This window comes from Poecilia mexicana, unplaced genomic scaffold (genome assembly GCF_051168715.1).
Source record: "Poecilia mexicana isolate PSO_F unplaced genomic scaffold, ASM5116871v1 scaffold_10, whole genome shotgun sequence".
Lineage (NCBI taxonomy): Eukaryota > Metazoa > Chordata > Actinopteri > Cyprinodontiformes > Poeciliidae > Poecilia > Poecilia mexicana.
In genome coordinates, this window is record NW_028263379.1 from 10196429 (window position 1) to 10224371 (window position 27943).

General features: G+C 37.1%; 2 protein-coding genes across 2 annotated transcripts; one reads left to right on the forward strand and one right to left on the reverse strand.

The window, feature by feature from the left end:
- Positions 1-1279: 1279 nt before the first annotated feature.
- LOC106904174 (uncharacterized) lies at positions 1280-23077 on the reverse strand. Its single transcript, XM_088009402.1, has 4 exons — positions 22989-23077; positions 6772-6914; positions 1799-1945; positions 1280-1692 (listed from the first exon to the last, which is right to left on the reverse strand). Exons 1-4 carry the CDS (start codon positions 22996-22998, stop codon positions 1546-1548), a joined length of 447 nt encoding a protein of 148 aa, XP_087865528.1. The 5' UTR covers positions 22999-23077; the 3' UTR covers positions 1280-1545.
- Positions 5185-27943, forward strand: efemp2a (EGF-like fibulin extracellular matrix protein 2a). Its single transcript, XM_014968349.2, has 11 exons — positions 5185-5410; positions 15323-15564; positions 20479-20527; positions 20602-20790; positions 22795-22917; positions 22995-23111; positions 23916-24035; positions 24734-24853; positions 24941-25067; positions 26678-26873; positions 27374-27943. The coding sequence occupies exons 2-11, from the start codon at positions 15463-15465 to the stop codon at positions 27533-27535; spliced, it is 1305 nt and encodes a 434-aa protein (XP_014823835.2). The 5' UTR covers positions 5185-5410; positions 15323-15462; the 3' UTR covers positions 27536-27943.

Here is a 27943-nt window from a genome sequence, read left to right on the forward strand (position 1 = left end):
ATACTGCAGCTTTAATGTCATGTTACATGTTCAAAAACATTGTTAAAATCTGAAATACTTTTCTATACCATGTTTAATATGTTTTATAAAGCTTAATTATATTTTCTTATCCATTTTATATCTTAAATATTAATATATCAAAACTTGATATCATTTCATATCTTAAATAACATGTTTGTTCATAAAAATTGTATTTCAGGTAAGACTCAATTTAAAAATGTTCTGTGTCTTAAATGTAAAAAATGTTAAATACAAAATGGTGTGATTTAGAAATATTCATTTAAATAAAGTTCAATTGTTCAGCAGCACTTGCACTCTTTGTCTTTCTTGTCAAAGATCTTTCTTTTTTATTTAATTTTTTACATTAGAAAGGTATATAGATAACTTGAAAAAATTAAGTAGGATTTAAAGCTGTAACATGTGTTCCATTAACATGGTAGAATTGTGTTCGCCCAACACAATTTCATTGAGTAATACTGGCAATGAAAAATAAGCTGGTGTTATTCATTATAATAGTGTTGCTAAGACACAAAAAAAGTTATTGATAATACATAATATATTTACATTATGGTAAGAGATAAAATGTTTGTAGTTTCAACTTAATATTTTCAAGTAATCTAATGTAAATAAAATATGTTGATTTGACGAGCTTTAAGTATTTGAGGGAAAGAGGGAAAATATGTCTGTTCTACTTATTTGCATTGTGTGGGACGGATGTACACAATAAAATTAAGTAAACTGAACAGCTTTTTTCTTTCAGTGTACAGACATGTCACACCTTCTCCTATTTCGTCAACGTGTTTCTCTGTTTCTATCCATGTCAGCATTCTGCCTGTCTACCTTTCTGTACAGGTTTCTGCTTTTACTGGTTTTACTGTCTAAAGGTCTTCTGCAAACTTTAATCAAAATGTTCTGCTTCTTCTTCTGAATTATACTATATTGTCTGTTAAATTTTACTATTGTACTTTTTCAAATATTTCAGGTTTTATACAAAATTCTGCTTCTGCTGAATTATGTTATATCTTTTGCAATATTTAGCAAAAGTAAAATATAGCAGAAGATATATTTTGCAATAATAACCTTTGCTATATAGAAAAAGTATAGCAACTTTTTTGCTACAAAAAAGTTTGCTATATTTATTTTACAACTTTTTTAAAAGTAGTTTTTCTGGATTCTAAGTTCGTTTAACAGCCTTTAAAGTTCAACATGTGGTCAATATTTTAAAATCTGCTATTTTCTTCACTAACAACCAGAAATAAGCACAAGAGAGACAATCTAATCAGAGAACAGCCATTTATTTCCTAGTCGTGTGATGGTGGATATTATTACTGATTATTACAAACAGCAGCTTTACTTATTGAGAAATAAGATATCATCAGAGATTAACTTGTACACAACAACTTAAATCCACAAATAATTCAGCTATAAATCAGAAAATGAATCAACTGAAAATTTAAATTTAAAGATTAAACTTGAACTTAGTCATTTTATGATGCTGGGAACATTTGGCCACAATATAAACACTTAGCAACCCAGGCTTTTTGGTTAATTAATTGTGTCATCTATCCACTGCTTGTAGGCACAGACATCCAGGAAACCAGTTGGTTTTGTGAGTGCATACAGTGAATCTCCAACGAAGACAGCAATGCCATACAGCCTGTTCTTGAACACAAGTCCTCCACCAGAGTCGCCCTGTCACAAACACAAAACTTTTAGTTGTTTTGCTGCTGTGATTTATCTGATAAAATAGAAACAATGTCTAAATTTTGTGGAGAAAATTGTTAAAAGACTGACGTACGTGAGATGGGTCCTTCTTAGAGCTTCCCACGCTGTACCACTTCTGGTAACTGTACATAAAGTCCCCGACTTTTACCCGTGCCTTTTCCAGCTTCTCATGTTTAGCAATTTTTAACTGCACACTGAAGATCACCTGGACTTTGTGGGACTGCAGAGGAAAAGCAGCATAAACACATAAGGTCTGTTTATGTCTATTAAAATCTCCTGGTGTCGCATCTTCTTCTTCTGAACTATGCTATATCTTTTGCTAAATTTTACTATTTAGCAAAAGATTTCTACCATGTATGACTGTAGCTTTCTTCTGCTTTTTTCTACTTCTTATGCTTTGCTCTGCTCTTTCTTGCATATTCTGCAGCAATCATTCTGCACATTTGCATTCTCTCAGCTGTTTCACTAAGAACAGCAATTTTTCCAGTTTAATTTAGGTGGTAAGATGTCCACTTTTATTTTACTAAAACTTCAGATTTTCAACTGTAATAGGAATACAGTTGAAACTCAACATCTATGTATGCCAAAAAAAGACAGAAATGTTTTCTTTTCCTCCCTGTTTGAAGTTAAATCACACCAAACGTCTCTTGTTTTAAGTCAATTAGAATTACCAAATCATTTCTATTTGCAAGACGCCACAATAATTACAGAATATGTCAGATATTTAGTTATTCATGCCATCATAGTCAGACGTTTACACACAGAATGATTACTGTCTCTTTAAGCAATGAGGGAAGCCCAGATGATGATGTCATGGCTGTGGAAGCTTCTGATTGGTTAACAGGCACATCTGATTTAATTGGAGGCAGATTCTTTATCATTTTGAAAAAAGAAATAATTTGGGTAATTCTGAACTAAACCGGGAGAGATTTGGTCTGATTCAACTTCAGACATCATACAATATAATAATAATAATAGTAATAATAAAACTTTGTTTAAAAAAGAATGTAATGTACAGCTCAAACATAAATGCCACCATCTGATGCACTGTACCAGATTATAGCATAAGGTAATCAAGTTAAAAAAATGAATATACAATAAAATAGAAATAAAACAGAAAATATAACACCACACAGACAAACACTCATACAGTTACTGATTATATCTGAGCAGTTTTTCAAGTAGACTTCTGTTACTTGAATAAACTAATTTGTCTGGGTTGTCGCGGAAATATTTGAAAGTTTAAAGGATATAACTAGTTTGATATGGAACTTGAGTTAAATTTAATCAATTAATTTTTAAAATAACCCACTAATTTCTCCATTTAAAAGCTCTTTTCCTTCTGCTGTTTCATTGTTTGACCCCAAATTGACTCATAAGAACTACCTTTGGTTAGGCAACATCCCGATTAGTTTGCATCATATATTAAAACTCATTTTGCAAGGCAAAGAAATCCTTTAGTCATGTGCAAACAAGAAAGGAGCGTGATTATAGTTTCCTGCATTTTGCTTCGGGAAGAAACGAACAAGTTTTCCCCGGTAGTTCTTTGGAAAGTGGCTTGATTTTTTTCCTGGTCCACATTCCATTAACTTCTTTCTCCCACTGCTATAAATATCCCCTCATGTCATATTGGACGACAGCAAGGGCTTAAAGTTGGAAAAAAGGAAAAGCTGGTGAGCACAGATAGATGGGGGGTAAGTGGGAGAAGGGTGGGGGAGCCTGGGGCTTTTGCGGGGGTTTGGTTTAAATGAAACCAGGTGTGTTGTGGGACCAGGAAAGAGGAGAGGAGGGGGCGCGTGTGTGTGTGTGAATCAGTGTGATTTGGACAGATTTGGAATTTCGGTATTTGGGCCGCAGACCAGGAATTTCACCCTGGGGGCAGTGTTGCCAGATTGGGGCTGGTTTCCACCCAATTGGGCTTCTTTTTAACACGTTGAGCTGGAAAAAGTAAGTAAGAATAGCTTTGCTGTTGTTAAAATTTCATGAGACTACGGATGGAAATTAGCACTTAGCTAAATCCAATATATATTTGTAACCCTTCTTTCCAGTGCGTTGACTTCACAACACACTCAGGTTTATTCAAGCAAGAGAAAATAAAGCTGGTGGTTAGCGTCCAGCTTCTGCCCCAACGGGAACAGGAAAAGAAAGATGGACGAGCTGTCATATACTGGTTGCTATGGTAACCACCAACCGTCAAGAGCAGCACAGTTTAACTTGTACATCATTAAATGTCAGGAGAAATAACTTTTTGACTAAATAAAATTAATTTGAAGAATATATAAACCAATTTTCACTAACTTTACATCTTTAATAACGCACAATATTGTATGTTAATTAATATGTGCTATCCTGTTGAAATAAATCAATTCAATTTACAACATTTAGCAGATTTTTACTGAAAATTTTTTCAAAATAGTTGTTTCTAAATAGAAAATCACAAAGCGTTTAATAAAACAGCGTTTTACTGCACTGATTTATTTTGAAATGTCAAGAATCTGTGGAATGTGACATCATCAACGGTTAACAGCCATTGGTTAATAAAGAGCAACAACTTCATAAATTAATAGGACAAAAAAAGCACAACACAAGTCTCGTGTTCAAAAAGTTGAGTTGTTTGCAAAACCCAAAACACTGTGAATTTTTACCATAATTAAGTTTTGGATGTCCAAAGTGCGGCCCAGGGACCATTTGTGGCCCTCAAAGTGATTTTGCGTGGCCCTTGACAACAATATAAAAATGGTACAAACTTATTCCAGCTCAAGGTTGGAGGTTGATGCATTTAAACAAATCTTACAGGGACATTTTCACTGCTTTTCAAAAGAAAAAAAAAGCCTCCTAAAATACGTAAAGTACAACACAAAGTATTTAATTAATTTCACAGTAAATCAGTGATTTACTCAAGAGCAGACTTTGACAGACCCTTTTACTAAACTCCACTAAGTAAAAAAATGTTTTTAAAGAATAAGTGACCCACATACTGTTCTTGTTACTGAAAATAAAAACACAAAATCCAAAGATAATATAAAATCCATCCCAATCTAATATATTGTTTGTATTTTTTTATTTAAACACAGTAATGATGCTGGATTTTATGTTTCAGATTTACAATAATTTACAGCTGCCTTTTCTATGGAAATCGGATTTTTTTGTTTTATTAAAATATTTTTGGGTACACTGCTCACCTCTGAGTCAGAGCAGAAATTACTCAAGTCAAAGTAAAAAGTACAGAGCAGTAAAAATACTCCTGAAAGTATATTCTTTCCTAAAAGTTACTAAAGTAAAAGTAACTCCCCAACTCTTCACGTTGAGATTTGGGAGGGATTTTTCTTTCTTCTTTTTTTGGGAGTTGGGTGGGTTTTACGTTGTGTTTGGGCTGGAAACTGTCAGTCAGATCTGGCAACCCCGCCTGGGGGGGTCAGGGAGGGGTGGAGGGTGGCAGCGCAGGGGGCCAGCGGGGGGGGTAAGAATGGGCCGTCCTACCCCGTCTCTCCCTCCTCCTCTCCCTCCCTCGGCATGTCTTCATCTGCTCCAGCTGTCGGGCTCCCCGCTCACTCTCTCAGGGTCACACAGGCAGCGGTGGAAGGGATCACCAGTGAATGCCAGCTCATCTGGGTCGATCGCAGCCAGCGGACGGACACACCGGTCAGCGGGAGGCGAAACGAGACCCACTGGGGAAGATTCACCCGTGAGTTTTCCTCCATTTCACTGATTCCTTCCTCACTGAAAAGGTTGATGGTCGTCATCCTTTAGCAAGACGTAGCACACTTGAAGTTCATTTCAAGTTGAGCCAATGTACTTGTGTTGGTTTACAGGTATACTTCAAGTATACTTTACTAAAACATACATTGAAGTGTACAAGAAGTACACTCAACTATATATATATTTAGTAAACATATATCAAACTCAAGGTCCGGGGGCCAAATTTGGCACGCCAAAATGTTTAATGTGGCCCTCTACTCTAAAGAGACGCATAAATAGAGCCAGTAAGAAAATAGTTGTGTGCCTAAATATTATTTTATCAGTCAAATAAAAAACGTTTTCATCTGTATTCTGTCAAATTACATTCATGTGAAAAAAAGTTCAATGTTATTTAACTTAAGTTCTAATTGAATGCAGAAACAGCAATTTATTCATATTTTATCAGTTTAATATGAGTATATTTTGCCACTACTGGCTCTTTTAGTTCATTCATGATACTGACATGGGCAGATTTAAAAGCTCTGGCCTCTGTTTCAGTTTAATGAAGTATACTCTTCTTTTTACGCCCATTGTAATATAGAGCTATATACTTCTAGTTCATATTTTAGTATACTTTCAGTACACTAAAACCATTTTGTGTTCACAAATCAATGTACAGAGTACTTTCAAATAAGGCTACCTTAAGTACTTTGTGGCAGAAATAAGCAATAAGTAGCCTACACCAAAGTACAAGCATAAGCATTAGCATTAAAGGGGCCCTAATATGAAAATTCACATTTTGTCCATTTTTATACTTCCATTTGGCTCTCAACTCCTCCTAAAAACAGCACATGTGCTTAAAACTCCCACCAAGCTGTTTTATGGCAATTAGTTAATGTTTTCTGGTGTCTGAAAAACAAGACATTTCAAAAACGTATGAACCCAAAAAGGGCTCCAGCTGGTTTTACCTCTGTATTCGCTGTATAATGGCTGCTGAAAAAGACAAGTGTTTTGTTGTTGACTTACTATCCAGAAACCAATTGCTGCAATCTTGTTGGCTGTGCTGGAGAATCTACTTCTGCTTTTCAAAGATGTACGGTTGTATAATTGCGCATCTGTTTGCAGCCATTTTTAGGGATGAGTTAGGGTGCTAATAGTGACTAAAATCTCGTCATCTTAGAATGATTTTGTGAAAAAGATGTAAGGAACAATGAGGTATAATAGGATGAAGTCTTAGTATTATTGTGCTTAGTCTTAGATTTCTCTTTAAGTATAAGTCACTATGCTATTATTAAGTATATTGAAAATATTTCAGGACTTTTGAAGTCTGAGTGCTTTTCAGGAAGAAACAGCAGAGGTGAGATGTACCTCTATCCCAGCTGTCTGGTACAGGCCATAAAACGTCACAGCTGCCCGACTGCCCTGCTGTCTGCTCCGCTCCCCATGCTGCACTTGGCTGCTCGCTGGAGCCAAGATAACGTGGCTGTGTAGTTTACTTCTTGGCTCAGATCCTAGCAAGTGGGTTAGACAGGAAGACAGGCAGTGAGTCACATCATGGGGCATGTTTTACACTGTTTATTGCAAAATCCTCCTAGTCTGCCATAATCGCACCATGAACACTAGAGGAGAAAATGAACTTCTGGGAGATAAACAGGTGCCAACACAACTCTAAACTCTGACGAAGCGTGTTTCTATGAATTAGGTGGGATTATAGAGGCGGATTATTCCTGCAAACATCAAAAATCAGCAGTGACCAGCATCTTGTTAGCACAGAGGATTGGATTGGATTTTTGCATCTATGTACTCAGTTATTTAAAAGTGAAGTTCGCAGTTTTCCTTCAAGGCAGCTTCCTGACCAGGTTGTCCTGGTCAATATTTCTTAGGTCTTCTGAAGGTTTTTCTGCAGACCTTGGCTGCTTTTATCCTTATTTACATGTTGAGAGACCAGCCACTTTCAAAGAAATGTTTGGACTGCAAAAATATAAGATATTACTAAGTATCCTAAGTATCTTTTGTCTAGTTTCTAGAGCATATATCTTAGTACACTTGAAATAGGACAAGTAACTTTTCAGCAAGAGCTTGCTTTATGTAAATAAAGCACAGTGGTTGAAAAACACTGATTTAAAAGATACTTGGTAAGAAGGGACAAGGGTGTATAGAAAAGGGATGGATGTTTGGATACTTGGTAAGATTTTGTGTTCATTCAAGGGTTGATATTTTGAACTTAAATGTGACTTTTATCTTGTCAAATTGAAATCTTTTAGGTGTTTGCAGAAGTATCTTTTATTTTTCTAACAGCTTTTTTCAGTATAGCAAATCTTAACTTCCTTCCAAAAACACTCCAGATCAGTTTTTTTTTCAGATTTTCTTACAGATTTTGAATCAGATTCATGTCTTAATCTTCCTTGTGAGAAGCCATTATTTTCTTCATTTGGATGGTTTGACTTTTTGTTTCCTGCTTAAAAATCAGATCAATCTCCACCTTCAGCAATTTTGTGTTTATTATTCCCTCTAGCTTATTTGAAGCCTTGATTACAGATGAAAAACAACTCCCAGGCATGATGCTCCCATCACCATGCTTCATTGTGTGTATGGTTCACTTTAGTTTTATTTGCCATATGTTTTCAGGATGTCTTTTGGAAACTCTATCCAGACTTTTGGCCTTTTGAAATCATGTTCAGGTCTTGGAAATTGCGCCATATTTTCTTCATCAGAGCTGTGTTTCAGGAGTTATGAAATCCCTGATCCCTCTAATGCTTTGGAAGCTCTCAGTAGATCTCAACTTTTACTAGGAAATGTAACTTGACCCACTGAGCGTTATTTTTGGGGACTTTAAATGATGGCGGGCGTTTTCTGTCTCTTATTTAAGACAAGTTTGAATGTTTCAGATTGTTTTTTTTTTGTTTTAACTTTGTGCATATTTTAGGTTACATTGAAGGTGGGAAGTTTTTCACATTGCCAAAACCTGACATTTTATCACAGGTAAAATGTTGTTTTAGTCGTATATAAAAAAACATATTTGTCTGACAGCTGCAGGAGACAGATAACTTATTTTGTTTACGTAATAATCTCCCAAACTCAAAATAAAAACATAGCAAACAGCAAAGAACCAGTTATCTCAAAAACCCCACATCCACTGAAATGAACATGATAAATTTCTGGGTTTAAACCAATAAAAAAAGTGATTTTGTCATTTTAATGATTCTTATTACTGAATAGTTTCTGTTTGACCAATGATGACATTGAAGTTATAAATCTTGACTTGATAACTGACTGAGCTTCAGGTATCAGACAAGACAAACATTACTCTGAAACTAGACGAGTAATTTAAGTTCATGGTAACCTAGTAAAATTACTCTTATAATTCTAAATATTTTTAAGTTGTTTTGAAAAATATTTTCATTATTAAATTGTGGAATTTTTTTCAAAGTTGAATGTCCATCCCAATGGACTTGAGGAGTTGGGAAACATTAGCTAATGCTTAATTAATTAGTGTTACCATGCAAATTAAATAATATATTGAAGTATTTTATAGATTTTCTTTTTGTGGTTTCATAATTATTATCCGTTTTTTTAAGTGTGTTAACTCAGACTTTCTTCAAATGATTGTAAAAAATATATATTTTTCCCCCCATGCTGAAGTGGAGTAAAAATAAAAGAAATGTTGTGTAGATAAAAATCAGGTCTGAAGGGATTAATTCAATTTATTAAAAATAAGATCAGACTAATCAGCTGAAACTTGTCCTTTGGTGGATCATTTCTCCCTTTTTGTAAAGACATACTATTTATCTTCTGGATAGTTGTTCGTGGTCGACTCTTCTTTTATCCTCTGTATAGACAATTTCTGCTATATATTTGACTGCTTAGTTACAAAAAATGGACAGAAAAAGCCTCCAAATTAAAAAAAAAACCCAAACAAAAACAAAAAAAAAACACTTAAAAGGTCTTTAGAGAGGTTTGAGAAATACTAATGAAGTCTGGGTGCTTGAATCAAACTTTGAAGCAAGACTGGAGTGGTTTAAAACTTTTGCAAGGCAGTTTGCAGAACTGAATGTGACCTCAGGCTGATCCAGGTTCAGCTGCAACAAATGCCCACCTTGCAGTTTACTCTCCCCACCATCCGTTGATCTATGTGTGTGGTCTGGATGGGCTTTGTTTTCCTAGTTGGTCACTCTGAAAGCCGACATGAAGTCTTTGGTTGTAAAAGTGGCCTGACTGGGTTTATAATCTAGAAATAACAGATCACATCTTTTTTTTTTGTATGACTACAATTACCCCAGACAACTGTGGTTTTGCTGTGTTGTTGACCTAAAATAAAGTCTTTATTTAGCTGAAAATGTTGTGCAAAGATGGCGGCATACACACAAATTAAAGTATTGTTTTCACAGTTTTAGATAATGAATTTCTAAACAGTACAGTTCCATAGAAGTTTATAAAAAAGCTGCACATGATGTTTATTATATGATAATTTCATAATTGTTTAAGTATTATTAAAAATAAATTGCTTCAGTAATAAAATCTTCAAATACTTAAACCAGGACTGACAATGTGGACATTTTTAGTCAAAATGCATGAGGGTGGACGGTTTCATCCTATTGGGATCGTCCCCTAGGTTAACAATTAAAGTTAATGAATTTGTGATCAATCCAATATTTTACAGACAAATAAAATCTTAAACATTTATTTATTTAGGTACAAGACCAAGTATTTTTATTTCATTAATGTTTGTGTTTACACTTTGCTAAAACTAGCAAGCACTGCCCAGCTTTCATTGTAAAAACGAGAATAAACCCAGAAAAAGCTTTGGAAAATACTTACCCATTATTTAATACTGTGAAAAATCCTGTTTTTATTTTGGATCAACAATGACTGATCCAAAATCATTGTTCCGTTTCTAACAAAATTAGACTACTTGGCTTCAATAATATATTGTCTATTTAGTATATTATTGAAGAGATAAAACAACAAATGTCTTAATAAATAAATCTTTTCAGTTTTAATTTTATAAAAATTAGCAATATGAACATGTCAACAATAAAAAATATAACAAAAAATTACTTCTTTTTTAGATAACTATGGCTGTGACTGTGTGACACAGCATTCATGGCATAAACACGAATAATGTTCTTTAAAAAACACATTTCCATTTAGATCAAATGGAAATGTTTTTGACTTTTGAAACTCAGAAATTTCAGAAATTTTTTCGTTAAAATTCCTGAGCTAAATTTTTAACTGTTGTCACATCATTTAAATGGAATATGCTAGACCGTTTGAAAAGAAAATAAATGTCCATGAACTAAAACTTGTTTTTGAATTGAATCACAGCCCTAAAAATTAGTAGTGAATGACTAGACAGTGAAATATTCTCACTGCTAATATTCATAAATTATCTTGCTATCTTAGTGCTCTTGGGGGCCCCCTGGTGGTGTGGGGTCCCTAAGCAGCCGCCTAACTTTCATATTTCTTGGCTACGTTCACACTGCTGACCTAAATGTTCAATTCCAATTTGCTTTTGTGAAATCTGAATGTTTCGGCGTGGTCGTTCACACTTCCAAATATATGGACTTGTATATGATCTCCAGTATGAACTGAAAATGACCTGAAAGTGTCCCGCATTCGCAGCAGAGGGCGTAATAACATCACACATCGAGAGCGTGCTCAGTACTTTTGCCAACTGCCATTAAAAAGAAAAAGAAGAGTCCAGTGTTTGCGGAAGTAAAGGTGGATGCTAATGGTGGAGCATATCTTACGATTTTAAAGGCCAGCACTTGAACAACTTAATCCTCATTATTGTCCACCATGGTTGTCGTTTTTCTTCCCGCTTGAGCGTAGCAGAATGCAAAATAATGACGTTTGTTGCACATTGATGATGTTCAGGTCAGATGAACGCGGCCAGAAAAGATCAGATACCTGTCGGAAATCAAAATGGCCTGGGTTGCATTCGGAAAAAAAATCTGATCTGTGTTGTTCAGACTGTCAAGAAAAAAATCTGATACGAGTCACTTCAGGCTAAAGTGAAAGTAGCCTCTGAGCCGGTGTTCTGATCTGGTATTTTAAATGATCTGCAGCGTGACTAATCAATAATTGGGTGATTGTTTCAGCTCGTAAACCCCCGTTTCTCACCACCAGACGATGAACTCCCGGGTCACAGCCACATCCTCTAACCTTCTCCTCCTCCACATCCTGCCGGGAGGTGACGCGTTAGCGGGTCGGCGGCTGGAGGTTTTGGCTCCAGCTGTCCTTTTGTGTTTTTGGACCATGGGGGGTTTCCCAGAATCTGATACTCTGGGAACCCGCAGCAGAGCCTGTGGGGCATCCTAGCTCAGAACCGATGCCCGGAGTGAGTGGACCTCATGATGGTCAGTTTGTTTTCAGCTGGTTTGGCTTTTACATTCTTGGTGGTTCTACGTCGTAGAAACTAAAAGTAAAAAGGTCTTATTGTGTGGTTTGTGCGCTGATTTACCGTCTGCTCTCTAATGGTGTTATCGTGATTCTGCTTTGGAGTGGCCTCTGCCGTCATCGGGAGAGTATTTGAGGCGGTTGGCGTCACTCTGTTTGTCTGAACCTTCAATCCAACAATAAGCTGCTTCTTGCTAACGTGGCCACTGGAATCCACATCCCGAGCGTGACTCCACGCACGGAGAAAGGCAGTGATTATAACTTTCCTGTCATGCACTTTAGTTGGAGCTCACTCTCTTTGTAAACAGCACTAGAGGGTTTTTTTTTTATATACCTCCTTCGTCTGCCAAGGTTGGAAGGGTTGATTTGTTTATTTTTAGATTCTGCTTAAACTCAAAGCTTCTGTTCAGGAACATTTAACTGAGGGAAGGTTGTGAAACTCGGGCCATCAGGATATTAAACTAACATGATACAATACAAACTCACCTGCAATTTATAAGACACTGAACCCAGCAGAGTAGTAATGGAAGAAACACAGAATAATCTTTTACAGATGAGTCTTACATTTAAGTTTAAGTAACATTTATGGTTCTCTGAGCCGTTATTTTCAGAAAAGTATTCACAGCACTCAGATGTTCTTCCATTTTGTTGAGTTACAGCCACAAACTACATGGTGCAATATGCAATAGACCAAAACAAACTGATGCATTATTGTGAAGTGGAAGGGAAAATATGGAGAGCATTTGTATTTATCATCTATAGAAGAGGATTAGAACAACTGGAAAACAAAAACAATCTGAGTTTGACATCAGATTTACAATTTTTCTCATTTCAAATTCAGGACTGAGAAAAAACAGGTCAGATTTTTGACTTTGAGATTACAATAAGAATTCTATATTTTTTCTGATTAAAGTCAAAAGTTTGACTTTTTTCCACAGAATTTTTCACTTTTCTTACTTTTTTCTTACTCTCTTAATTCTGAGTTTTTCTGAGGTTAAAGTAAAAGTGTTTTTTTTCTGAGAAATCTGGCTTCTACTCACTTTTTCTCCATGATTTTGACTTTTTTCTCAGAATTTTTAGTTTTCCTAACATATTTTGACTTTTTCTCAGAATTCTAACTTAATCTTGAGATTCATTCAAACTATATGGAAAGTGTCCAGACATCAGTAATTGAGCTTTCTCAATTGGATTTAGGTCTGGGTTTGGACTAGGTCACTTTATCAGTAAATATTTCAATATACTTTGATTCAAACATTACCTTATATCTCCAGCTCTATGTTTTAGTTTCGTTCTGCCTCTATATGTTTAGCTTCAGCCATCTTCCCATCAAGTATAACTTGCATGATGCTGCCACTACCTTTACAGAATATCTGTTTTTATACTGAGATAACATTTCAGTTTACTAAAACTGAAAGCAACTGGCTGGACTGAGTTTTATTTTAGGATTTCTGAATAAAGAGGACTGAAAACAAATGCAAGATACTTTTCAGATTTTGTACATATCTTTAAAATATATATATAAATTTAGAAAAAAGCCTAAATTATGACTTTATTATAAAGAGGAAAAAAAAAATCAAAATTCTGAGAATAAAAATCCTAAGTGAGGAAAAGTGTGTGTGGGGGGGGGGCGGGGGGCAGAGGAGGAGGAGAGGAATCTGAATTCTGACTATCCTCAAGAAAACTTCTGAATTCTGAGAAAAATGTCAAAATGCAGACGTTAATGTCAAGGAAAAACGAAAAAGGTCAGAATATTGACTTTAATCAGAAAAAAATTAGAATTGTGATTTTAATGACAAGGAAAAATGAAAATTCAGGGGGGGAAATCAGTAAGAAAAAAGTGAGAAAAAACTGAATTCTGAGAAAAAAGTCAAAATTTTTACTTTAATCTCAGTTTCAGTCTTGAAATTTAAATAAAACAGAATAGGAAATCTGAGATTAAAGTCTGATTTTGTTTTTTGTTTTCCTGTGGTTTTAATCATTTTTCACAAGGTATAAATACAAATGCATGACATTTGTTTCCTCAGAAAATATATTGACATTTATGGTGTTAATATGACAGAATCTAAGGTTTTGCAGCACTTTTCTTGATGTGGTTTTAAAAGCCTCAAAGAGAATGAAAGTGACTCAGTTGTTCTTTGTTTTCGAATAAGTTACATCTGCTTCAAGTGTGTTTTATCGTTTTTTCCAGGCTAATCATCTACATTTCTGAACTCTTAGCAAACCTGTGGGGGTATGCAGGGTCAGCAAGTTAGGCTGTCTGATAAATGTCTCAGAGTTATTATACAGCAACTCATTTTCTGTTTCAGTAGAAGGCGGACACAAAACGTTATTGCAGAAACATGTGAGGGGGGGTCAGGTTTTAAGAGTCAGTCCGGTCTTTGCCAGCTTGCAGACAGAGAGCTTTCTGTAAGCGAAAGTATTGACTTGGTTATTTTTAGCCGAAGCTTCGGAGTACGTCACAGTGTTTATGTTTTGACCTGGCAGTGTGAGTATTTCCATTTATTTTTGCACCGATGAAGGGAGAACTGACTGTCTGTCTTCTGAAAAGCTAATTAGGAATCGGCTCCATCGTGTTTTGCTCTTACAGACTCAACTGAACCATTCTGAAGTAATTATCTTTGGAACAATCCAGAGTCAGCACACAGCTTCACTAGTACTCCTTGAAACAACAGGCCCAAAATCCGGTCTGGGCGTAGTGATGTACTCTTCAGAGCCACATAAAGACAGTTACAAAGTCAGTCTTCTGTCATTCGCTCTTTATGATTTAAGTCAAAATGTTGACATTTTCTTGACAATAAAGTCATTTAGATTTTGTCAAATTTTGACTTTTCCCTCAGAATTTTTATTTTTCTCACTAATTCTGACCTTTCCTGGAACTAAAGTCAAAATTCTGACATTTTTGTCAGTATTTAGTTTTTTTTCCTCACTTTTTACAAAATGTTGACTTTTTTATGATTTTCTGACTCATCCAGGTTTTATCTTCACAGGTCTGCCTAAAAAATAAATCAGAGGTTAGACTTTCAAATACTTTTGTTAGTTTATACGTCACCGAATGGCTTAGCACCAAAATATCTTAAAGATCTGCTGTTGTCATAGCAACCTTCCGGACCTCTCAGGTCTTCTGGTTCTGGTCTGCATCCCCAGAACCAGAACCAAACATGCAGAAGCAACATTCAGCTTCTATGCACCACAAATCTATAAGAAACTTCCTGAAAACTGTAAAACTGTGGAAACACTGACTTTTCTTTTTACATCTAAGCTAAATCCACCTGTTTAGATTTTCTTTTGAACCATAATAAATGAAAGATTTACCAACTTATTGGATGTTTAATGGTGATTTTGATGATGGCTCTTGACAAAATGTAACCTTTGTTCCTGTAAGATATTTTAATTTTTGTGTCTTTTAACGTAAAGCATTCTGAAGTGCCTTGCTGAAATGTGCAATACGAATAAACTCTGGTTCGGTGATGTCCAAAGTTTTAAATGTCTTTTATGTCCTCTCTGTCTCTCTGCATTGCAGGTCTCATCCACTCCGAGTCTGAACTTCAGAGTCCAGCTGCCTCGCAGTCGTCATTGTGTGTGTGTGTGTGTGTGTGTGTGTGTGTGAGTGTGTGTGTGTGCATGTTTTCTGTTAGCTTGCCCACCAGTTAGTGTATTAGTATGCAGGGTGTTTGTGTGTCAGTCTTGTGTGTGTGCATATGTGTGTCTGCGCTCCTCCGCAGTGCGATTTCACAGTCGCATGTAAAAACTTACACCAACACGGTAAGAATGGATGAATCTCTATCATCTCTTTTCTTTTTAATTGTTTATAGCAACAAGAAAATAAAATGTTATGTGTTGTCTACATTTTTGACAATTTAAAAAATACATGAGGCAAAAATGCTCTTATAAGACTGTAAAATATTTTTTTTAGTCACTGTTAGAGGAAGAATTAGTTTTAACGGTTTCTCTAGAGCCTTGCAAAAAATCTGAGAAGAGTGGCATGCATTGTTCTATCAGTGAATTGACATTTTTCTTCATTCTTCATTCCAAAATGGCTCTAGCAGTTTTTATGGAATTATTTCCACTGATTCCCAGTTAGGTCAATGACTGGACTTTGGCTAGGCCAGAGGTCTGCCATTATTAAAGTCCAAACAGTCATTTTTGACCTCATTCAAGCTGAATAAAGCTTCATTACAGCCACAAAAGTTACATGACGATTTGAAAAAACACGATTTAAAATCTGCAACGGGGAATTTGTTATTTCTAAAGAACCGCCATTTTGTTTTGTATTGTTAGCGGAACTGGGTAGTAACTACTTACATTTACTTGAGTAAAAGAAAAGGAAAAAGTAAATTTACGCTTCGGATTATTTTTACTATTTTGTACTTTTACTTTAGTAACTTTATAATGAAGTATCTCTGCTGTCACCTGAGTAAAATTTCTGGGTACTCTACCAATTCTGAGTAACCTGAACAATGGAAAAGCAAACAAGTTTTAACCAAGACACCAGACACACACCTGCAGTTTTTGTCAAAAGTTTCGTATTATATTCAAAGAAATTCATCTGGAAAAAATATTTTTTCCCTGATTCTGTTATTTTGTAATTTATACCAAAATTTCCACATGAATTTCTGTTTTAATCCATCTTATTACATAGTTTCAAAATATTAAATGATTGATGCTTTGATTAGTACTCAGCACTTCAGTTGACTAATTTTTTTGGATGGTTGCTTTTTACTTTTACTTAAATATGTTGAAGTATCTCTACTCTGAGTACAATTTTTGGATACTCTCCATGTTTTTTATCCTATAAAATAATAATAATAAAAGTCTTTTGCAAAAAGAAGATTAGTTTATTTTCTTTTATGGCACTTAAACAGTTGTTGAAAATTAAGGGGAAAGATGTATAGTTTCTAACCTAATGACTAGAAAAAATAATTCTAAAAAAGTTGCAGGTGCTTTTAGCGTCATTTTGTTGTGGAACCAATTAATTTATTCCATGAAAAACCTTTTATTTATATGTATATTTAAAACATATCAGAATGTGGTTCTTTATCATTCATATACAGTTATTAGAGCTTTGGTAGGTCCAAAGAGCCGCAGGTTGCAGACGATAGCCCAATACATAATACTGCCACCACCATGTTTCACTGCAGGAAGTGTATATTCAGGATGACCTTTAATCTTAGTTTTGCTTCACACATGGCGTTTTGTTCCGTGTTTGATCAGAGTGCCATATGTTTTCTGCATCCTCTACATGACTTGTGGAAAACTTTACTGTACTTTCTTCCTGCCAATCCTCCATAACGGCCAAATTTGATGACTAATATTTGTAATGTCAACCTGACCTCAGCTTTGGATCTCTGCAGCTCGTTTAGAGTCACCATGGGCCTCTTGGCTGTCTTAATGACTAATGCGCTCCTTTCTCCTTTCCTGTCATGTCAGTTTTATGAACCACCAAACTTCTCCAGAGGTTTATCTCAGACCTGCTTGGTATCTTTCTTGGTCTTCATGGTGATGTTTCTTCTCAAACAAACCTCTGAGTAGGGCCGATTATGTGAGAGGGAATGAGCTTCCAAACGTACAAAACGAAGCGAAACATTAGATTCCTGTGTTTTTGGAAATGTAAAATCTTCAATAAATAACAATGGGCTGTATTTTGTTGCTGAGGAACGAAGTAAAGTTGCGCAAGTAACCGTGAAAGAGAAGCGGAACGGAGAAGCGGAAAGGAGTAGCGGCGCGAACGGAGCAGCTGCAAAAGCAGTGAAATCGCGAAATTAATGCAAAATTTTGACTGGTAGCATTCACTTCGTAATTAGTTTTTAGCTTAGCGGTTTCCGTTCTGTACATAAAGAATTACCTGAAGAATGAACATGGGTTGATAACATCTGAAGTGGGCGCGCAGCGGCGCTGTGTTTTGAGCAGGAAGACGAAGAGGAAAAACTCCCAGCCGGAATCCACGGCGCAGTGAGGATTTCCATGATAACAATGGCTGATCGATCATTCTTATTAGCAACAGACAAAAAGTATCAGAGACTGAGAGTACTATGAGATGCTGGCAGTCTGAGAGGCAGCTACTCAGAGATCCAAGCAGGGGAATAGCGGCGCTGCATAGCTGCAGGGAGTCGATCACTACGGGGTGAGGCGGAGCCACTACGTTAGCAGTTAGACGAAAGCAGCTTACAGCCACAGCTAACTCCGGGAGACAAGGTAGAAAAGCCTTTTTCCTCATAGTCCAAAAGACTGCATTTGTGGCTGCATTTTTACTCCAAAATGCAGCCACAGTGTCCAAAAGAAAAAACCTAAGTGCAATCATTTGCATATTGAGAGTCTACAGAGGCTGATAATCTCCCCACTCTGCTCCTGGATTACCGTTTAAACTTTTGAATTTTATTTCAAATCCACATGAATTAAATGACAGGAACTAATTCTCTCACTGCGTCTTTGATTCATTTTGTCCAGCTGCAGACCGTTAGACTGTCCAATGAGAGTCAGGTATTGTGTAGTTGGTGCTTTTAATCAGTTTTCAGTTAACTAAATTCAAGTCTATGGAACACAAAATGTCACTAAAATCACTCTGTCCTTCTAAAATCTTTCAGAAAATCGTAAAAATGCACTGAATCGTAGCGAATTGTATCGCTCAATAAATATTGTGATACATATCGTATCATGACCAGAATAATGTATATCGTATCGTGAAATTATTGTATCACTACACCCCTACCTCCGAGTAGCTGATATTAAAACACACACAGCCAGTGTAATTGGTTCTGTTATATTTTACTTAAAAGGGATCAATCATGCAAAACTCGCATTTTGCATATTTTTTGTGCTTCCATTCACGTCTCAATTACTTCTAAAAACCAGTTTTTGGCTATAAGTTCATGTTTTATGGTGCCTTTAATATGACTCGCTTTAAAGTCCTCCAGAATGCAACAATACAAATCAGTAGGAACTGCCCAGATGGTTACCTTGCAACATTAGCGGCGTTCTGCCCATCATCTAGCAACCCAAGCAGAGCTCCAGCAGGTTTGGTCAGCTGGTGGTCAGCTGGTTTTACCGCTGTATGTGCTGTACAATGGCTGCTGGAAAAGCAGTTGTATAATTGTGCATCTGTTGGCAGCCATTTTCATGTGCAAGTGTAAACAATAAGTTGTGGGGCATGGCCAGCATCAGCTTAATTGGATTTAAAGTGACAAGAGGCCTAAAACAGCTCGTTCTGAAAGGAGATAAAAATAGGCTGAACTGACCAGACAAAAATCGCATTATTCAAGAATGATTTTGTGCAGAAAAAAGTTATGAACATGTTTTGTATTACACATATAACTATCCTAAAATGTTCAAGGAAGCAGTAAAGCTTTAAGGGTGTCAGAATAAATGGAGCCAGAATATACAAACACGTGCCACACTTTTCAGATTTTATTGTCAAATTTTGAAATTATTTACTTCCTCTTTGAATTTATATAATACTTTCATACTATGAAACCTGAAGCTTGGCTGTAATGTGGCAAACTGTGAGATCTACTAAAACAGAGACGACTGAACTGAGTTCAATATTAGCAAATTTAGGAAATAAATTAAACTTGGTTATGTACTTTTCAATGAAAGTGACTTAACTCTTGTTTTTATTGCTCAGAATTGACAAAACAATGTTCTATTCTTGACTAGTCAATGGATCTACAATAATTTACATCCATTTCCAACACAAAAGATGGACACTTTGTTTAATTAAAGGATTGAAGCTGATCTTATCATTCATTAACTAAATAAATTAAAGTTCTTTTTTTATTATTTTGCAAGTCCTTTTGACTTGACAATTTTGACCCAGGTGACAAATAGTTTGGACATCCCGCTCTAACAAGTTTCAATCCAGGTTTGCCTCACAACATGATGCTGCCACCACCTTCACAGAAGGGATTTATGTAAACAGTAAAATACAAATTTAGATTTGCAACTGAACTCTACCAAAAACTCTGAATAAGACAAAATGGCGGGTATAAATGTTAAGTTGCTTTAACCTTCCTGGTTTGTCACGTGTGACTCTCTCTCCAACTTCAGCGTGCCTAAAATAAGTAGGAACAGTTTCAGTTTTACATTCATGCCTTCTGGAAATCTATGACGTTTTTCTCGTTTAGCTGCCTGTCGAGACAAAACGTTTTTGCACGGAAGGGCCTAAAAAAAAAAAAAAACAGCATGCCGCAGCAGCCCACCTGTCAGGTGATCCCCCTGGGTTTTGGGTTGAAATGTAAGCCTCAAGTCACCTTTCCTGCTCTGTGTGTAATGTTCCACGGAAACGTCTCTTCTCGGGACCTTAAAGCGGTCATTGCTGGGAATAAATTTGGATTTAATACCACGTCTCCTCACTCCTCCGCTTTTCTTTCCACTGCAGGTCACAGTGGTGTGCTTTTCCCTCTTAGTGATAATGACCGTTTTTCCAAACTGAGCCTTTAAACACGTTGTTTCTGAAGCACAGTTTGGCTTTGGGAGGGATTTTAAAAACGCTAAAATGGATTTACGTCTCCTAGGCTCAGAGCTTTAACATGAATACCCCCTGCTTCGTTTCTCTTGTTCCACTACTGGAGATTTATTGTGTATAATGAATATATTATGCAACTCCTTGGCTCAGGGAGTCTGCTCACGTATTTTTTCCAATTTTTTTCTCACAGAGTCTTCTCTCTCTGCTGCTCTTTGTAGGAATGCACAGATGGGTATCACTGGGACCCCCTGACTGAGCACTGCAAAGGTGAAACTCTGCACGTCCCAGAGCACTCCGGATCCATTTTTAATCAGATTTCTGACTGAGTGTCTTCCTGGCAGACATAAACGAGTGCGAGACCATTCCAGATGCCTGCAAAGGAGAGATGAAGTGCTTCAACCACTATGGCGGCTACCTGTGCCTCCCCCGCTCTGCGTCGGTCATCCCCGCTCCGGAGCCCGCCATCACCCCCACCCCGGCCTTTAACCCTTGCCCTCTGGGCTACGAGCCGCATGGAGACAGCTGCGTGGGTGGGTGGCGGCCGCAGGATGAGCGATCGCTAAGCGAGTGTGTGTTAGTGGCCGCAGATTGCTGAGGGACAGGTGGCGGCGGCAGGCGTGAGGACTGGAGGCAGCAAGCTGGTGCGATCTCTGTGGGTGTGAGTGAGTGGGAGCCCGCAGGACAGGAATTTGGGAGATTTCACACGAGGACAGCTGCTGCGTTTTTTAGAAACTGACTTGCAGTTATAAACCTGCTAGTGCCGGAGGTGTTCGACATGACTTGCATGAGACAGCAAGCATGACTCAACGTGGTATTCTCAGCTGCTGGGAGCAAGCGAGGCCAAACGCCGCAGCCTCAGCTTCGGCTGGCGGAGCGTAGCTGCCACGTTAGGCTCACAATGAGTTTTAAATTGAAAAATATTCTGCAAAAAAATTGCACATTTTGCACATTTTTGAGCTTCCATTTATCTCATCTGCTTCTAAAAAGCTCAGGCGGTTAATAAATACCATCCAGACGTTTTTGGCATTAAGTTAAAGGGGCGGTATTATGAATTAGTCAACTTTTTTGGGTTTCATATCATGTTATGATGCTATTTCCTAAAGTGCTGCTTTGATTCTTTCATGCATGTTTGATAAATCCTTTAACCTGGCAACAAAATGGCTGTGCCAAACACCTGAGCCGTCTTAGCCCCGCCTTCGACAACAAAGCTCCTCCTCAGAGATGGAGTTTCCAAGCTTCTATAAGCTTCTTAAGACTCCCCCACTCAGCTCCTTCAGACTAGCCAGCAGCAATTAACTAAAACCTGTAGAAACTGAGCATTTACCGAGCTCATTATAGGAGCTACTTCTCTGGTAAAAACATTGTTAAAGGGTTAATAGAGGAGCTATAATGTCATTACTTCCTGAAGGCAGAATTTCAGAAAGAACAGGAGTTTTTAAAGAGCCATGGCCCAATTTTGAGGCATTAAAGTCAAATTTATTTTAAGTCACCTGAAGGTAATATAGTTACTTGATTGTGTTATAAATGGTACTGTATGGCTGGAAAATATGTAATACTGCCCCTCTAATGTTTTTTGGTGTCTGGAAAACAAGCCGTTTCAAGAACCTCCCATTTGTTAAATCTCAACTGCACTGTTACCTAGCAACCGAAGCAGAGTCCAGCCCCTTGTCACTGCACAATCCATACCGTTAGCTCATTTACACATGCCCAAAAAGAACTGCTTCTGGATCATTCTTAATATGTACATCGATAAAGAACGACATGTTTATATCAGTTAAAATACTGCAGGTGTGTGCAATTATTCCCTGAAAAAACTGTAAACCTAGCATTTTTTTATTAGTACTAGTACTAATAATACTTTTTTATTCTTGAGTAATTTCTTGAATGGCTACTTTTTACTTTTACTTTAAGTAGTACCATTTTTACTGGAGTACAACTTGTGGGTACTTTAGCCACAACTGGTAAAACATTTGGATTACACACTGACAAGGGTGGGGAGGGTATTCAAAGATTGTACTTAAGAGTACTTCAAATTAAAGTAAAGTAAAAGTAGCTGTCCAAGAAATTACACGAGTAAAAAAATATTTGGTAAAAAGTCTGCTCAAGTAGAGTAAGCAATAATATTATAATTTTATAATATTTAAAAATTATATAATCAGATGGACCAAAATATAAAGTTGAGTAGAATTTTTTTAAATTTTAAGGTATTTTAAGGCAAAAGAAAAATAAAGTCAGTTTCTTTCAAAGTAAAACTTCTGAAAGTGCATGTATGTGTGTGTGTGTGTGTGTGTGTGTGTGGGGTGAATTTTTGGTTAAAATGTGTTTGCTTTTCATTCAGAGGAAGGGAATCCAGAAATTTTACTCAAGAGTGCAGATACTTAATAATAAAATTACAAAAGTAAAAGTAAAACATACAGCTTAATGAAAATACCCCTAAAAGTAATTTTTTTCAATGAAGTTACTTAAGTAAATGTAACTATTTGCTGCCTAACTCTGCCTTTAAAGTCCGTCTCTGTTCTGCTTCTCCCACACAGATATCGATGAGTGTGAGCGAGACGAGCACGACTGCCAGCCCAGCCAGCAGTGCATCAACACGCTAGGCGCCTTCAACTGCCAGTGCCCCCGCGGCTACAGCAAGGTCGGCACGGAGTGCATTGGTGAGTCCGTCTCCACATCACTTCCTGCTGCGCTGAATAAACCCGTTAACCCTCTAACCCGTGTTTCTCACCTCCAGACATAGACGAGTGCAGGTTCAGGTACTGCCAGCACCGCTGCGTCAACGTCCCCGGATCCTTCTCCTGTCAGTGCGAGCCGGGCTTCCAGGTGGGAGGGAACAACCGATCCTGCGTTGGTGAGAGTTAATGTTATTAATCACTACTCAATCACCTTTAAGGCCACTTTCACACTGCAGCCTGAAGGGACTTAATTCAGATTTTTTTAATCAAATCAGATTTGATAAAATCAAGTGGTCGTTCACACTTCCAAATATATGCAACTTGTACATGATCTCCAGTGTGAACTGCAAAAGACCTGAAAGTGTCCCACATGTGCAGTAGAGGGTGCAATAACGACACACATAGAGAGCATGGTCAGTGTTTTGCCAATTGCCATAAAAAAACAAGAAGAGACCAGTGTTCATCTTGCTGATTTGAAATGGTGACATTTATAAATGAATTACAAGGTGAAAATTAGACTTTTTTTCCCCACTAATAACAGGCTGAATAATCCAAATTGTTGCTGTTAATTTTTTACTGTGAAACTTTATAAACAGAACCACATTGGTACTCCTTCAATCAACAATCGTCATTAAACATCTCTTTTGTAAATGTTGTAAAAAACAAACAAACATAAAAACTGTATTACCACTGTCACAGTAACTGATGACAGATGAAAAACGTCTATTATAAAGAATAACTAAAAGCCACTGAGATCAATAGCTTTCAACTGGAACATTGAAGAGTAATTGATAAAATATGTCTCCGCCTGTTGCAAATCCTCTCTATTTCAACAATCAGTGTTATTCTATAAACCTACTCTCTTGAGTTTTGCTTCTTTGGCAGCGAAGTGCATTTTCCCAGGCAGCAGCTCAGTTAGAAATCCTGGTTTTTGGACGCTTCAGTGCAGTAAAATGTGCTGCTCGTTTTTGTGTTTTCAGATGTAAATGAATGCGAGATGGGCGCCCCCTGCTCTCAGCGGTGTTTCAACACCTATGGCACCTTCATGTGTCGCTGCGATCAGGGCTACGAACTCGGGCCTGACGGGTTTACCTGCAACGGTAAGAATTATCCTCCATTATCCCTGGTTTATTTGTGGAAAGGCATTAAAGCTGCAAGGTGAAACTCAGCCTAAAGCCTCTTTATCAATCGCGGATCTAAAAGAGCAGCCAGGTGTATTAGCTCCCACTGCAGTGTAAGAAAATCATGATTAAACTAGGAGTTTACACATGACAAGCAAGTCTTTTATAGCTAAAAACTACCGTTGTATGCTAAGCTAACAGTCACTGACCGAAGTCAAAGCAGTACGAATCATGACAGACTGACTTAGTTACTAAAAAGAGCAAATAAGTATCCTCATTAATAAGTTCTGCTTATAATTTAATAACAGTTTATCGAATAAACGATTATTTTTACCTTCTTACTTCCCAGAGCACGGACGTCCTCTAATGGGCGTTCTTTCAGTTGATTTTTTTTCTTGTGGAAAGTTCAGAATTCCGGAAGTCCAAGAAGCGACGTGATTGGTCGATGTTTTAACACGTGTTCTGTGTGTCCAGTTGTTTTAGAACACATGAAGTGTAGAAAACGGCACAAGATGTGTTGAATTGGTTCAACAAAATTGTGTTAAATAATAACACATTTGTTTTAAGAGTATAGAGTAATTCTACTCTGAATATGTAGTGACAGTTTCAACAAATATGTAAAATAATGTTTTATAAGTTGCGTACTGCGACATTAATCCCCCGACCCGCCTTGTCAGACATCGATGAGTGCAGGTCCTCCAGCTACCACTGCCAGTTCCGCTGCGTCAACGAACCCGGGAAGTTCTCGTGTGTGTGCCCTGAGGGATACCAGCTGGTGGGCACCAGGATGTGCCAAGGTGAGTTTCTGAAACTAAAAAAAAAATAAGTAAAAAACACCCCTCTCTGCACAGTCAAACCTCACAAGCTGCTTTTTTATGCTGCAGATATAAACGAATGCGAAACAGGCGAGCATCAGTGCAGCGACACGCAGACCTGCGTCAACATCCACGGCCGCTACCAGTGTGTGGATGCCAACCGCTGCCAAGAGCCATACACCCACAACTCGGACAAGTGAGTGACGGCAAACACACACTCACACACCTTGTCCTAATTAGAGAAGTATGCGCTGGCCATCGGATCTGAACATAATCAGAGCCTGTGCCGAGCGCAGCGCAGACTGCTAAATTACACCAATTACTTTTTCCACTTTTGAGTCCAGCTTTACGAGCTTTTCTTTTGAACGTTCTCCAAAGCAATAAGAGGACTTTTACAACTGAGAACAAGCTGGTGGAAATCACCTCCTGTCAACATGCCACACAGGAGGGTGTAATAGGGCTGTCCAAAGGGCGGCTCGGGGCCCATTTTGGCACTTTCCAGGATTTCTGGCAGCCCCCAACAATCTCAGTTCTACAGCTGAGCAAATCATAGTTTGTTGATGTAAATGTAAAAAATGTTATCCTAGGTGCAACTTTTGTCTAGCAGATAAATATATATAAAATGGGTAAAGTAAAATTATGACAATAAACTCGCTATATTATGATTTTATTCTCATAATTTTATTATTTATATCTTTTTGCATTCATCTTAATTTTCAAGTAACTAGAACTACAATTATTGACCTGCTTTTACTCATTCTCAATAAGATCAATCTTACTAACTTAGAAACTGTGGCCCTGTTTTATACTACTGTATTAGGCCCAAATTAAGAAAAAAGACATAAAATTACAAGAATATTGTAACATTACAAGAATAAGGTTGTAATAACAGAAGCGTAAAGTCTTCTTAATATTACTGGAAGTAAGTCTAAATAATGCAAGAATAAAATGTCTTAATATTAAGATAATAAATTCATAGTATTATGACAGTAAAGTCGGAATAATGTGAGAATAAAAATATTGTAATTATGATAATAAAAGTAGTAATATGAGAATAAAGGCCCTAATAAAAAACAGTTAAGATTCCCAATTATTAACAAAGTTTTTGCATTCTTAATTTAATTATTGATCTGCTTTTACTCTAAAGCAAATTTCTGACAGCCCAAATAAGAAAACAATCAATCCTAAAAAAATTAAACTGTGGCCCTGTTTTATTCTAATGTACAACAGAGTATTATGGCCATGCCAAGAAAAAAAATACATAAATAAAATTCTGGCAATAAAGTCCTAATATTATGAGAATAAGGTAATAGTATTACGAGAGTAGTCTTATTTCTAGAATAAAACCAAGACAGTGTGAGAATAAAAAGTTGCATAAATTTGAGAATAAAAAGTAGTAAATAATACAAAAATAAAGTTGAAATATTATTACTTTATTCTTATTTTGACTTCATTCTTGTAATATTGTGATTTCATTCTCATAATTTTATTGTTTTTATTTTCTTAGTATCGACCTAATATTCCATCATACAAATGCAGTCTTTCAGGACTTTTATGTTTTGTATCTACAACAATTTACTGGTTCATTTTTATACAAATCTGACTATTTTGTTGATTTCAATAAAATTGTAATTTTTTTAGTTTATTATTGAGCAGTTAAAATAAAAACTGCTCAGTCATAGCAGTTTTTAAAATGTTGGCGCCGGTGATTTAAAAACAGTTTCCTCATCTTTTGGGAGAACTTTACTCCCTCTGCTGGCTGATGGATGAACTGCAGTAACAATAATAAAAGGTGTTTTTCTCCAGCCTCTGTGTGTGCCCGCACAGCAAGCCTGCCTGCAGAGACTTGCCTTACAGCGTGGTCCACCGGTACATGACCATCACCTCGGAGCGCTCTGCCCCCTCAGACATATTCCTGATCCAGACCACCAACTTCCTGACCGGCTCCTTCAACACCTTCCGCATCCGGTCCGGAGACGACAACAGGGACTTTTACATCAGGGTGAGGACTCTGTCAGAAGAACCAGCTTTGTTAGGCCGCAGAACAAAACACCTCAGTAAACACGGAGTGAAATCTGCACCAAACTGCTTAAAAATGAGCTTCAGATTCCAAAAGTAATTCCTTTTTTTACTACCTCCAATGACCCCAAGATGCTGTTGTACAATTTTAAAGAAAAGTGGCTTCACTTATCTTGTTGCGCTAAAGAAAGCAAAATCTGGAACTCAGACACTTAAAACTAAAAGAACACGAAGCAGCAATGAATTATATAAATATAATCATAAATTACAGTTATTTTAATGTGTAGTACAAACTAAAGAGCTATTAAATGTCAGTTTAAATGTAATTATTTTTAACATTTTGTCTCTGTGTAATAAATGTCCACTGATTAAAGGGTTTTCTTAAAGATTAATCCGTTTTTATGCTGAATATGTTTGCAGGCCGTTTCATAGAAGCTTCCAGTGACTGTAAAACTCTTTTGGTTTGTTTTTGTGTCGCCTCAGCAAACCAATAACTACAGCGCCATGCTGGTTCTGGCCCGGGCCGTGTCGGGCCCCAGAGAGTACACGTTGGACCTGGAGATGCTGTCGGGTCACCCTCTGGTCGGCCAGCGCAGCAGCTCCGTCCTCAGACTTTCCATCTTTGTTGGGCCGTACACCTTCTGAAGCCGGAGCCGGGCGGACGGACGCAGACCCAAATGGAGCTGCAGAACAGAAGTGGTCGATGCAGTTCAGCCAGTCACTGTGATGTTCACCTTTTCTGCCTTCAGTGGTCCACAGAAAAACGACACTTTCCTGTCAGAATGCAGCAAACACACTGTTTTACTGATTTTACCTTCTATTCTGTCCGGTAAACAATCTGACTGGGTCCAAATGACTGGATTTCTCATCAGTTATCAGTTTTCATGCTTATCGACATGTTAATGATTTCAGTAACTGCCCACCAGACCTCAGCACCACACCTCCTCCACTGTTCATTATCTGTGTTTGTGCGACTTCTCTGTTGTTTCGGGGTTTGTCATGTTGTACTTTATATTTTTAAAGATTTGAACTCAAATAAAACAATACTCCTTA

Excerpts from the sequence above, each read along its gene's own strand:
- efemp2a (XM_014968349.2), top strand. The coding sequence starts at position 15,463 with ATGCAGGGTGTTTGTGTGTCAGTCTTGTGTGTGTGCATATGTGTGTCT. Across the intron at positions 23,112-23,915 it reads GAACAACCGATCCTGCGTTG|ATGTAAATGAATGCGAGATG; the intron begins GTGAGAGTTAAT and ends TTGTGTTTTCAG. Across the intron at positions 25,068-26,677 it reads TACACCCACAACTCGGACAA|CCTCTGTGTGTGCCCGCACA; the intron begins GTGAGTGACGGC and ends GTTTTTCTCCAG.
- LOC106904174 (XM_088009402.1), bottom strand. Across the intron at positions 1,946-6,771 it reads ACCAGACAGCTGGGATAGAG|TCCCACAAAGTCCAGGTGAT; the intron begins GTACATCTCACC and ends TTTCCTCTGCAG. Across the intron at positions 1,693-1,798 it reads CTAAGAAGGACCCATCTCAC|GGCGACTCTGGTGGAGGACT; the intron begins GTACGTCAGTCT and ends TGTTTGTGACAG.